The following is a 13,845-nucleotide window of genomic DNA, read 5'->3' on the forward strand; positions in this document are numbered from 1 at the left end:
AGACAGTACAAGAATCTTTCTAATACCAAAAGTTTCAGGTAAATATTTGGAAAGATCATTAAATGGTCTCCCAAAGAGTTGGATGAGGATAGTACTAATTTCGTTGTACTTCAGCTTTAGTCTTAACAGAGCGGATCATTAATGAACTTGGTTTGGTCTATGGGTGCATTTCAGTGCATCTTGAAATTCTCAAAGCTAACTATGGTCTAGACTCTGAGGGCATTTTTAAGTGCGCAGGAGACAGCGGATATATCCATTTTCACTTCTGCAGTAGCTTTGTATGAAAATTTCTTTATCATGTGTGGAAATGTGAAAGTGATTGAACTGTTCTTCCAGGCCAGTGAAAGCTTGTGGCCTTCTCTGGCAACTGTCATGAAACTCGATAACAAGATGGTTTTATTTTCCTCTGTGACAGACGTGAAGTAAGCACTACTGGGAAGATGCCTTTCCTTTTCTGGCTTTTTCTGGTAGTAAAATAAAGTTTTATGCCTTTCTTATCTCTACTTCACAGAAGTATTTCAAGCACCTAAGAAATACACCAGTGTGGACTGCCACCCAAAATCATAAATGAACAGCTGCACATAAGCTCATGTAATTAACAGATACCAATTATCTTGAGGCCTTGGGAGTGATAAACACTAGACAAAGATTTAGAAATAAAAATTAGGTCTATGTTCCTAAGTATAAGAACATGTCGAGTATTGGGCAACCCCAAAAAGGAAAAGGAAAAATCCCTTATCGCTCAGGGTCCATAAATTTGGACCCCACTAATCATTTCTAGTTTGTTATAAAAAATTGATGAGAATTAAATAGCTTGTAAACTGAATTTTTAAAGCTATTTTGAGCCAAATCTGCATATGACTGTTAGATAACTTGGAGCGTTTAAAGACAAAATATTATTTAAATTTGCAAAGTGACTACATTATATCACGTTTTTGCCCACTACTTAAAATTCTCAAACCGGAAACATTATTCACTTGAAATACTTGCAGAATTGACTCTACTACAAAATCCTATGTCTTTTATAAATCTATTCTTCTGCAAAGATCAAAACGATGGGTGTCGTGGCTTATAAAATCATCTTAGTTGTAGCTTCTCTGAGGTACGTGCATGGTGTTTATAAGTGTTGGCTGCATGCTGATTTTTGGAAAGGAATTAATACATAATTTGAATTCAGAGTACAAGCTTTTAAAAAATATGATCCAGCTTGGAGAAGTGTTTCTGAAATACCTCTGGGGAATAAATTTCTTTTATTAATCCAATCAGCCATTGGGTGTCATTCTTCCAATTTAATTATGTTTATCTGCCAATGGGTGACTTCGCTCCTTATGCATGTAATTTCAGTAGGTGCAAATGGTGATGGCAAATAATTGTCCTCAGGGAGATAATTGCTCTTATAATTATTTACCCATGCAAGTTAGCTCAGTTAAAAATTCAATCCTTTGTCAGATAACCTGGCAATATGAGAGAACGTGTTTTCCACGTACTCAAACGAAGGAAGAGCTGTTGCATTTCTTAGATGTCTTCCGGGTGCCAGGACAGTGCTAAGCGCCTTATAGACACTATTTCACTGAGTCCCACGATCTTCCGCTGAAGGGGGCGTGATTACCTTCACCTTGCTGATGAACAGCCATGGTTGTGGAGATGGCAAACGGGGGAATCCAGATTCAGATCCAGGCCAACAGGCTGGCATGAAGTAATCCCTATTTCACAGGATGTTTGCAAGACTTCAGCGAGGAGGCAGCATTCTCAAAGACCTTGGCCCAGTGCTCGGTACACTGTTATCTTTATCCTTATGTCTGTCGTAGACATTTTACTTCCTCAGTCAATGCCTGGCTCCTTCCAGAAACCCATTCCAAAGGACAGGGCAAAACATCATGCCTGGAGCCTAAATGAGAGAGCAGGAGTTCTCTGGAGGCCTCTGCGTGCCCCACCTCCTTGAGAATGCTTCCTCCAGATGCTTTGGTCCTGAGGGATTCTCTCCTCTCTGAATTCCCATCGCTCTCACATCTCTATTTCTTAATAACAGCGCTTGGATGTAGAGTGTATTGTATAGGTCTTGCTTTTCGTCAGTCCGGACTGTGAATTTATTCTGTTCAGGGCTTCCCTGGATCTCCCCACAGGTCCCATAGGGTAGAGGGCTCCACACCAGGCCCTGGATCGATACTCTTTGATTAAGTGTGAAACCTACAAGGTATTAACTACCTGAAGGTTAGAAGGTGCTGAGGGCTCGGATGCAAGGCAGCTATTCATTATGAAAAGGTGGGCGACTTCTCTTGAGGGACCATCATCAATCATCAGTGCCTCCTGTTGGCTGGCCTTCCTCTTGCTGATATTAGCATAATGTGGTGGTGTATCACGCCAGGGGAAATCTTTTGAGCAATCGCCGTTTTGCAGGGAGAAGTGATGTTTGTGAAGGGTGACATTGACTGGTTTTCTGTCCCCAAAGTGAGGGAAAGGGGTCCCCAAATTGACTGCTGGTGAAGTTTGTGGTTATATTAAGAAGGGGAGACTGACACCTGGCACACTGGGTGCAGAGGCTTCCTGCCTTGTTCTGTCACTGTCAGAGCTGGTGTGGAGGTGCACGGGGGAGATGGGAGGCCAGGACCGTCCTTGGAACCCATCCGTTACAGAGAAGTGGGGATGCTCACCCTGCTCCTACCCCAGGTCTGAGCTCAGGCTAGGAACAAGGGTGGGGTTGGAGACTGAGGGTTTCCAAGGGACTGACCTGGTATGTGGGAAACAAGTGCTCACTGCAGGGGTATGAAGCCCATGGCTGGCAACTGAGGGTCTGCCTGCAGTTGGAGCTGCTTCTTGAAGGGGAGTCACAGAGCCCAGGGGAGCTCCTGGGATGGGCTCCTTCTTCAGCTGGGCTTACCGGGGCCCTCCTGCCTGTGCGCCAGTACTTTGCAGAAGGGGCTCGGTCAGCAGTGACGGCCAGTGATGGCAGCAAGTGTAGCAATGGCACTTCTCTCTCCACTTCCACACCATGGTTTGGAGCCAAGTTTGGTGGCGGGCAGAGAGACCAAACCGAGCTTCTGCTCCCTCTAGGCTCCCAGAGCCACAGGTCCATCCAGCCTGCCCTTGAGGGTGATGGCTTGAATGGAGTGCATGCCTGGAGTTCTCAGATGGCCAGGACCAAGCCTTAATAAGTAAAGCAAAGCTATTTTAATAAGGAACAATGACTCAAAAGAATTAAGGAATTGACTGAGAAGTCATTAAGGGAGCAGCTACGCAGCAGGAAAGGGGGCTTCCAAAAAGCAAAGTGGTAGCAAATATTGGTAAATGGAAGCCAGTTTGTATTTATATGGCTGAAGATGAGACATCTCAGTGAAACTCACCACTTCTTGAGCCCCACCAGGGCAGATGCTGGGCTGCGCATACACTGATACATAACTGGATTCTCACGATGTTTCTGCCAGGCAGGCTGAAACCTTCCCAGCTCAGAGCCACATAGAGCTGAGGTTCGGAGTGGTGACTTGACTTGCTAACTTGCAAGGTTAGTAGGTAGCTGAGCTGCGTTGCAAGCCTGTTATCTGCGCTTTCCACCACGCCACGCACCTTCCTACTGCCCCCAGCTATAGAGCGCCTGCTAGGTGCAGAGGACCTCGCAGGGTCCTGTCTGAACGAACTGAAAATCATGACCTGGCTTTAAATCTAACATACATCAGTTTGAAGGAAGGAACAGATGGAAAAACACCAGTATCTGTCCCAGTTTTTGTATTTCCGAGAAACGTAGGGTGTGCTGAAGTACAGGTTGGGACCAAGTAGCACTGAGGGCCTCCGGGTGTTTGTACGTCTTGTCCTCAACCACATGGTCTGTGTCCTCTCTCTCTTTCCCCGGCACCTGCCTCCATCATTTCTTCTGGATTTATCTGCTGATACCATCCGAGGAAATGATTGAAACGACATGCTTCTCCAAGGGCCACGTTCACAGAGACAGTTGCTATTTACATAAAATCTTATCTCCAATGTCCTTCCTGCTCAAGACCTACTAGCATTGCATTGTAATGCCTAATGATTTGCATCAGACTTGAAGAGCTGGGCAATGATTACTTTAGAAATAAATGAAGGAACAGCCATTTTCTTTGGGCTATTTTTTTTTTTAAAACCTATATTGAGCACTGATTTTACTATGAAAATGTAGTTGCTTTAATAAAGAATAATTCTCCCAAGGAAATGGAACGGTTGGCATGGGGGTGAGTTAAGCTTGCAGGGTAAGAAAGGAGCCTGTTGCTAAGCTGGGATGTGACGTCTGAGGACCGAGGTTTCCCACCTCCGTTTCCCTGGGAGACATTTCAGTTGCACCTGTGGATTGTGGCCAAGTTCCCAGTGGCAGGAGGTGTCAAGGACCCTCACGGGAACAAGTCTCCTTTCCAAAGGAGGGTGCTGGCTTCTGCCATGTCATGTTTGAGTCCCTGCGGCTGTCTTTTTATATCGCTGGTCAACTGAACTCATCCATTTGTCATGCTGCCTTTGTGTTCTGTGTTCCGGGTTAATCGCCTTCTTTATTTCACCCCTTGGTTCCGTTAGGAGGAACAGGGACGCAAGACTGCCCATTGACACACTCTCAAAGCTCTGCAAAGCCCTCCTTTGGTGATCCGATAGCTATGTGTTCATGCGTTTCAGATGTGGGAACACTAGACTTGGGGAAGGTTAAGACAGTTTTTTAAGTGCTTTCTGGGAAGCAAATCTAGTCTCCGCCCTCTGCATTAATTATAGACATTTCTCTGCAGACTAATGGAAACAGTTCTACAGCAGGAATTCCTGAGGAAACAAAGCCTAAAAAGAAAAAGAAAAAAAAAAAAAGCAGCAGCTCTTTGCAAAGTGGATGTGCTCATGGTTCTGAAGCCACACTCAAGGCCACAGAAATTGCCTGTTTTTATTTCAGTTGAGCCAAATACCTGGGTGTACCACTAGCCCCTTCTGCAAAGACAGAGAGAACTGTCAAGTTGGATTTTCAGATCTGGACCAAGATGGACCAGGTATATATGTAGTTCAAAGCCCTGGTGGCCCATGGCAGCTGATACAACACCGGGAAGCAATGGCATTTGGAGTTTAATCTAAGCTGTGTATTCTCGATGAGTTGCTTGAACACCCTGGGTGAACAGCGCTCTCTCTCCTCCCTCTCTCACTCTCTCTCTCATGGACCTGCTTAAATATGGAAGGATCAATCTCTTGATTAGAAGTAAGTAATAAGTCTTTGTGAAGTTAAGATAAAATGGAAGGAGAGTAAGTTTTCCATATATTGATCACCTTTTGGGGGGAAAAGGTAGCCATAGAAAAGAAACTGGACTGTAGATGAAGAACAAAGGTAGACTTTTGGGCTGCGAGCATGGATGCCACAAGCAATACCCTTCCCGCTTCCTTCTTCTGCCTCCAACTGAATTTCCAGTGCAAATGAAGCCCAGCTCCCGTGAGGAGTCAGTAACCATTTTTTCAGCCATTTCAGCATCTTTTTCATATCATGATGGAAACTGTTGAAATTGCATTTTCTTGGGATTTTTATGCCAGAGAGAATAAATCATGTTGCTTTGCAAAAAATAAACAATCACACAAACAACAGGGTCAGGCTAAAAAGAAGTCCTCGAGGCACTAGCAGGCCAGGTAACAGGGCCTCAGAGAAGGCAACTCACTCAAGCACACTCTTTCTTGAGTCCACTGAATCCAGAGTGGAAAAGATAACACAAGGTTGAGGGCGGGTGCCATCTTCAAGTAATATTAGCCTGACAAGCTTTGATTTCAGGTGAGCTCAACTGCAAACGATGGGGCTGTAGACGGCCAGATCCCGGCTGGAAGGGGATGTGAGAACGTGGGTCACTTATCAGAGCCAGCCCCATAAAAGGGGTGGGGCCATCTTGGGTCTTTTGCTCAGATGACAGAGAGTGACCATCAGTTCCCCAAGCTACTATCTGGCCAGGGATGTAATGAACGTAGTGGGGACTCTAAGATGCAGGTCACTGGCAGGCATCAACCTGACCACCCACATGAGGGAGGAGTCCTATCAGCAGACTAAGGATGCAGAGGAGGAACCAGCCAATGGGGAAGAGTCCTCGCAATGACTGGGAAGGCAGCTAAACCTCCATCCAGGGGGTGAGGCTTGTGGGAGGGTCTGTGAACTTAGAGGAGGGAAGTCAAAGCCCCAGAGGGTGATAAGTCTGAGGTTGTTAGTTCATCATTCATTCAACTGTACAATGAGCACCAAATGCCGTGCACTACCCTAGGTAGCGTACCCCGAGAGGAAGCCGTTCCCTGCACTGCCGGGGTTTATAGACAGGAGAACCAGAAAGGAAAACCAGGTGGTGACAGTACAGGACTACGGAATGCATCAGTGGGACCTGTACCAGTGCTGTGGGGCATCTAATTCCAGCCAGAACCTGGGGAGCAATGAACAGTTACCATTTCTCAGTGTCCATGCTGTGCTCCACACTGTGTTTGTTGCCGTCACACGGGATCTCATTTAAGTCATCACTGCAGGTAAAGCAGGTGACAATATTCCCATTTTACAGAGGAGGAAACTGGGGCTCAGAGGAGTCAGATGGCTTCCTTGACGCCACACCAGTAGCAAGTGCTGGGGTGAGAATTTGAACCCAGGTCTGTTTTGGCTCCAAAGACCATGCTCTTTTGAACAATTCAAAGCCCACGAATATAGAACACACACAGCCAGAAACACTCCCCAAAAGTGTCTCTTAGACTTGTTCTGCCCAAAGATCCAAGAGAGAAAGATAGCAGAGATTACAGTGCGAGACGGAGGAAGAATTAAAATAGTGCTTTTAATATAATTTTCAGCAAACGTACAGTAGGTACTTTACATCACATTATTTCTAAACTGCTCATCTGGAAAATATAAGCTGCAAAAATACAGAATACCACACTCAAAATCTATTGAGTATGTGCTTTTCTCCCCCCACCCCATCTCTATTCTGAGAAACTGGGTCATTTTTACCCCCTTTTATTAAAATCCAGCCTTGGCTGCTTTCGGAAGAACTGTTGGAGCCCTCAGTCAGAGAATTATTCTGAAGAGGGGGTTTTCTAAAGCGTGTCAGCAGGCCATCCCCACAGAAGCCAAAGGAGGGATGGGCAGTAGGAAATTTGCACACCAGGTCAATATTTTTAGTGATCCAGGAAAAATGCCTACTCCAGGGGTCTGGCGGATTCCTGGCCACAGCCACCTCCTTGGTCCTCATCACAGGCCTGTGCTTGGGGCCTCAAAGGACCACACACTGGCTGGACAGTCCACACAGGGACCCTTGGGTTCGCGGGCAGGGCAGAGCACGCTAAGTCAGGCCCGCGAGGTCTGTGGGCGGTGGTGGGCTGTTCTCTGCAGGAAGAGGAAGGGGGCCAGGCCCTCAGCTTCTCACAAAGGAGTCTTCTGAAGGTGACTGTGACTCGGGGCAGGTTTTCTCAGTCTCAATGTCTTGGTACTCTGTGCCTAAAGGGGGAGGGGGGGAAGAGAGCCAAGAGGAAAAAGAGATCGGTCTTTTCTGGTTTTCCTCCTTTTTTTTTTCTTAAGGCTTATATAATAGCATCCTGGCGTTCCAGTGGGATGGACGAGAGCAGGAAGCCGTGTCAGTCAAATGCTGGGTTTTGCTCTGTGTCACCCCAAGGAACTAGACCCCCAAGCCCAAAGACCTTGGAGGCCAAATCTCTCTGAGAAACACCTCTCTCTACGTCTTTATACTAACACCCATGCAGATGTTTCTTCTGTGGGGACGAATAAGGTGTAACCCCAGTCATCAAGTTATCTTCATCTTATCTAACTCACCAGTGACAGGCCTGTGTTCCAGGACACTGTCACTGCAGTCTCTGTTGAAGTAGTGGCTGGATTTCCACACTGGGTTTTGCAGCTGAGATCTGGCTCATAGAAGCAGCAGCCCATATGTTCTGGGCAACTTGGAGCATCCTTCGACTTTCACACGGCTCCAGCGCCTGCAGTCTCGGGGGTTCTGTTAGAAGCCGTGGGGGCAGGGAGTTGGGGAAGGTGGAATAGGAGTGAGAGTTGGGGCTGGTTCTCATACGGAGAACGAATAAAGTAGAGGATGGTGAGGGGCTGCTGAACTTCTGATGTGGCTAAGGTGACAGAAAGGAGGGGTGTTTTTCAAGTTCTCCAGTGTTTATTACAGTAAAAAAAAAAGCAAAAAAAAAGCCTCATTGTAGATTTCTGTGCTTGTCGGCAGAACTTGGCAGAGGTTTCCACCTCCGGCTCTTGGCTTGTTTCTCTGTGGGAATCTGGACTTCTGTGGGGGTTTTCCCAACAGCAGATGTCCTGCTGGCCTCACTGATGCTTTCTAAGAAGCCAGATCTGTGTTCTCACTATGGTGGCTTGTGTGGTGTCGTGGAAAGAGCACGGGTTCAGGAGTCAGACAGACCTGGCATTGTCTCGCGGTGACTTTCTAACTAGCTGTGTGACCTTGGGAAGCTTTGGGTTACTGAGCCTCAGTTTTCTGATCTGTAAAGTGGAAACAATTATACTTACCACCTAGAGCTGGTGGGAGAAGCTGCTAAGAGCATTACCTGGGATCATACCTCAGAGCACCTGCACGTGGGGCAGCAAGGTCTTCATAAATAGGAGCTTCCCAGACCCCTTCCTCCTCTAAGGAGCTGGGCTAGAGCGTAACTTATGTGTCGGCTGGGTTCCTCTTGTCATTAAAGTTCCTACACTGCATCCTTCCACTTCATTTTATGGCTTTAGATTGTAAAATCCAACAGTCTTGACAACACATCTCTATGAGTGTTACCTTCTATTACGTTAGCATGAATTTAAGAAAAAAAAGCATTATTTTCTGGGATTTAATGGGAAGGTAAAACCTCAACCTATGGGATATTAAACCTCCAGAAAATCTACTGTGTTGTTCCATCTGCTCTTAGTTAAGAGAACATAATCACTTGACCTTACAGAAAATTTGTGCTAATTATCAGTTACCAATTGTTGGCCTGAGTCATTAATACAAAAATAGAAATGTCTAGAAACTCTCTGTTCCTAAAAAGTCTAGTATCTGATAATAGAGCAGGACGTATCCAATCAGTGACCAGCACTGGTGTGTCTGAGGCTCTGGGCTGGAGGCAAGCTGCTGAGGCTGGTGCTGGGGACCACAGGGGTCTCCCCGCGAGGAGCGGATGAGCAGCACTGAGGACTGCCTCCCTGGCATCTCGGCCCTTGGAAAGTGCATTTTAGAATGCTTTAGAGCAGAGGAGTCTCCTGCTTCCTCTCACCTGCCTGCTGCTGGTGGAACACCCCATATAAATTGATCGCTGGGCTCTGTGGTTAAGACCAGGAATAACACAGGAAGAATGGATGTCCCCAGAAGACAGCCGTTGTGATGTCCTGGTTGTTACATTAGGGGGCACGGGAGAGAGTGAGGGGCCCCAGAGCCCATTTGAGTCGGGGTCTTCTGCTTAGGCAGTGCCTACAGGCGGGGAGGGGTCCATCATTCCTTGCCCAGTAGGAGGGGGAGTCCCTGCAGGACTAAGAACACAAGCTTTGGATTCACAGACCTGTGTTTGACCTTGAGCCAGTTCTGGAGGCTTTCTCAGCCTCATTTTCCTCTTCTGCCGACTGAAGCGTAACAACCTTTCTTGCCCCATAGGACTATGGTTGAGATTAAATGAGTGAATACATGGAATAAGCTGGTTCATAATAAGTGCCTGATAACCGTTATTATTAGTTAGTATTCATATGATTCTCCCTGGCACATCTACTAGCTTTATAGTGTTTTGTGTTGGTGGGAAGGAGGGGAGAAATTTGAAATACTATGATCTGGATTCACTTTTTTTTTTTTTTTTTGTCTCTTTCCTATATTTGCCCCTCCTATGCCCCTTTCCATCACTTAAGAGAAAGAGGATGATTACTCTGGTAGAACTAGGGAGTGAGTGTCAGAGCTGGGAGATTGTATAGTTCAATTTCCCCTCGTTACTCAGGAGAAAGATAATGCTGCCTTCAGTTCTAAGCCCTGACAATAATGGGGCACTTACCTCATTCTTGGAACATGGGATACCTGGATTAGGTTCTTGTGTCTGAAAGGCCTTTCTAAGGGATGACAGCCCATGACACAGCAGCCTCCATGGCCATGGTCCAGCAGACCGTGTGTCGGGCTGCTTCAGCCCTCAGCTGAGCTCCAGAACCGAGATCAGCATGCTACAGCCCTCACATGGCCAAACCCAGCAACCACCTGTCTTTGTAAATAAAGCTTTATTGGCATACGGCCCGCTCATTTGTTTACACATCATCTAGGGCTGGTTCCGGCTATGGCAACACAGTGGAATAGTGGCGACAGACTCTATGGCTTTCAAAGTCTAAAAAGTTTACCACCTGGCCCTTTACAGGTTTGCACTTGCTCTGAGGGTCCTCTCAATGGAGGGGCCATTCCCCTGGCTCCCTGGCAGACACCCACTACCCTTTAGTTCGTGGTTTCTAGACCACCTGCTCTCGGAAGACTTCCTGATTCTTGATGCCATGGGGCAGGACCTCCCAGCACCCTGAACTGGCCCTCCTTGCACCCACACGCAGACAACACAGACCCCACCTCTTAAAAGGAAGACTATTCTGTTGCTTTTGTTTGTGTTCAGGTCTGTCTGGCTCAGTAACCTGTGAGTTCTTAGAGGACGGAACCATGTCTTTCTCACCTTTGTACCTGGTTCAGGGCCTGGCACATAGTCAAAATTTTAATAAAGCAGTGAATAGAAATACATGTTTGGAAAATACCAAGCTCATACGATCCTCTCCCAAATGACACTAATCCTGCAGAGGAAAATTGAGCTACCACGTGGACAGTCTCTGAGAAGCAGTTCTGTCCCTGTCTCCACGGCAGTCAGATTTCTAAGGTGCCGGGGAAACTGGGCTTTTCTGAATTTCCCATTTTAGGCTTTCTAACTCATGTCCTTCCTGCCATGATAACCAAGCACGCGGAGGCCACCTACAAGTGTGAGAAAAGGGAGGCGTGGGTGGGTGGCTGTGTGTAGATGGTGTAAATTCCACCATGATCCTAGGTACCAGGCCCCCTAAGAGGCATGTGAACAAAAATATCTTCCTTGCATATTCTGTTTTTAGAGAGTCCTCTGTTTTACTGACTGATTCTTGAGCAACCATCATACCCCAGGGGGCTAGGACCAGAGACTATCATTATGGCCGGTCACTCTCAGAGATTAGGTCTTCACAGCTGTTTGGAACTCAAGAACTTGAACTGAGTTGAGGAGGGAATAAGGAAGGAAGGGCAGAGAGAGGAGGATAAGGACTCTATCTGTGTCCTAATTTCCAGGCTGAATTTAATTTCCCTCGCACTCTCTCTTGGAAAATGTGGCACCTCTTAGGAACTTGACCTGGATTCTCACCTAAAGGGAAACACAGATCATGGTTGAGTGGAGGCAGCTGAGGACAGTGACATGAGGTCAGTGGAGCAGTCAAGTCCCTACTTTGTGTCTGGTACCCTCTCCTGGCTTCTGGACAGATCTATAGTTCTCCCAAACCATCAAAACAGTCAGATAAGAACAGCACAAGACAGCAAGTATTCTGTCTGTTGGATGTTGGACTAAATAAAATCACTCGCCTGGTTTTCTCCCTTCATCTAAACCAAACCAAGTAAACAATAAAATAGAGCATAAATCCACCAAACCGGACAGAAGTTCACCTCGTCCTCTCCATCTGCTTTTGACTGTATGATCAGCTGCACTGATTTCTACCGGTTGAGCTTTATTGCTTCACAGTGCTCAGGAGTGCACTCAGGACTCCCACGCAGGGCTTAGAACACGGGCCTGCCTGGTGGATTTGACCGGGTAGAAAAGAAACCACATTTCCAGGGACCTGAAGAGTGGGCAGCAAGAAACCCAGCCTTGCAGGCTCATGGGGAGCCAACAGCTACTCTTCCACAGGGGGCTTCCCTGTGAGTGTGTATGTGAGTGTGTATCTCTCTCTCTCTCTCTATATATATCTATCTCACATGTTCCTCATGAATGGCCTGTTTCGAAAGTGTAGAAAATAATCCACTAGCACACAGCAGAATCTTTTTCCTGAAAAAACCCCTCAGGAGTGGTGTGGCTGTCATCCTAGGCTGCCATGCACGGAATGTTTCTGTGGGTCACCTTCAGGCTGTGAGATTCCTACCGGGAAGGCGTGGGAACTCCCGCCACCCCTGCAGGACGGGATGCTCTAGGTCGTTACTGGGGATGAGGAAGTGGAATCAGGGATTTGAAAACATAGATGCCACTTAACCGAACTTTACAAATCACTAGGGGAAGCTATTCCACTGGAAGGTGTCGAGATAGAAGTAATTTTTTATGGAGAAGCATGTTCCTCCTGCTCGGAAGACATTAGGAAGTCTGTCAAGGGATGCCTTAGAAGCTCTTGGTTTCCCTTTATTATTTTGTCTGTGAAGCACTGCTAGCAAACCCCTCAGGGAACCCGTGAGCAGAGGCCTCTCTGGCTCCTTCGTTAGCTGTGAGGAAGGCCTGCGTGCTGGGACCTCCTGGAGTGGCAGTGTCCCCGGGGTGCCTGAGAGCTTCACAGCCCACCTTGTGGAGGCGTAACAAAGGCAGCCCAGAGAGCAGCCTCGGCGGGGGGAAGACAGCAGACCCTGTCCCCCAGAGATAGATATTTTTACAAAATGTGTTCACTTCATATGCAGGAATAATATTGGTAGAAAACTTCTTTGTCTCTTTGCAGGAGTTACAAAAACCTGTCACAAGTTGCAGCAAAGAGAGCCTTCTCCATCCATCCCTTGGCACGTTCAACTAAGGTGGTGGAGGGGTGTGTGGCAGAGGAGAGAAAATTTGTTAGCATTCACTTTCTAGGTTTATGCCGTCCCTTGCATTTCTGTTTTCAGTAAGTCCAATGGAGATCTCACCAGGAAATCTTTCCATTCAAAACCCTGCCTGAAACCAAATGAATAACCAAGGGGCAGGATTGAGCAGTGTAGGTACAATGGTTCTTTGGAGTGCAAAAGGAAAATTAAAGCCAAACTAGGTTTTCTGTTCTGTAGTATATGAGAAATTTAAAAATTTAACGGTCACAACACACATGTTAGAGCCACCTTACAAGAGGGGACTTTAAATTTAGATCCAATTCTTGATAAAACTGAGCCCTGGAGTTGCTCTCCTTGGTCATCCTAACGTCTTATTCAGCCTAAAATCCTAGGAAAAATCTCTGAAATGCAAAGAGTTTTCAAAAACCTTAAAAAAAAAAAAAAAAAAAAAGCAAATAGCCCCACAAAACACGAGGTCCTGGGACCCCAATGTGTGTGGTCTGAGTTTGGAGAGCTACACAACAGTATACAAGAGGGCAGTGATCTGCTAGCAATACATTTTCAAAAGAAAACCAACCCAGCACCTATACAGTACGGACTCACAGCCTTAGGAGCAGCAGCGCATACACAGTTTATGAATTGGATGGGAGCCATCCCGCCTTTAACTAGTTAACATATTGATGAATACCCCTATTTTCAGGACCAAGGACAGACTCAAGCTAAACAGGTGAGTTGTTCCAGAGGCAGCCCCAGCAGCTGATCACAGTGGCCCCGCGCCACCACCCAAAAGTCTCTTTTGGGCATCCTTGCTCCGTGGTACTCTCTCTAGTTTGGGGCTGCCACTCAAACTGCCTCATTTACAGTGTGTGTTAAAAATCTGGCACAATCCCCCCCTCTCCCCTGACTCTGTTCTTTCCCGATTCTTTGGTCGCCTTCTGGATGAACTGCAAATAGGTGTCCGAGGTGAAAAAGCAAACCAACCAACCAAACCACCGTTGGGGGTCCTTCCAGGGCCAGGAGTGGCCCGGACCAGGAGTGGCCCGGACCAAGGTCCCTGCAGTCGCGTGAAAGGTGGGTTAACTGGGCCGTGTGTGTGTGTGTGTGTGTGCGT

The 13,845-nt window shown here is 46.9% G+C and overlaps 1 protein-coding gene across 1 annotated transcript in view; it reads right to left on the reverse strand.

Moving 5' to 3' along the window:
* Window positions 1-6,754: 6,754 nt before the first annotated feature.
* SLCO3A1 (solute carrier organic anion transporter family member 3A1) overlaps window positions 6,755-13,845 on the reverse strand; it is a 265,593-nt gene continuing 258,502 nt past the window's right edge. The window contains exon 11 of the mRNA XM_031440508.2: window positions 6,755-7,432. Coding sequence (XP_031296368.2) covers window positions 7,350-7,432 — 83 coding nt within the window. The 3' untranslated portion in view covers window positions 6,755-7,349. The remainder of the gene's footprint in view (window positions 7,433-13,845) is intronic.

This window comes from Camelus dromedarius, chromosome 29 (assembly GCF_036321535.1).
Source record: "Camelus dromedarius isolate mCamDro1 chromosome 29, mCamDro1.pat, whole genome shotgun sequence".
Lineage (NCBI taxonomy): Eukaryota > Metazoa > Chordata > Mammalia > Artiodactyla > Camelidae > Camelus > Camelus dromedarius.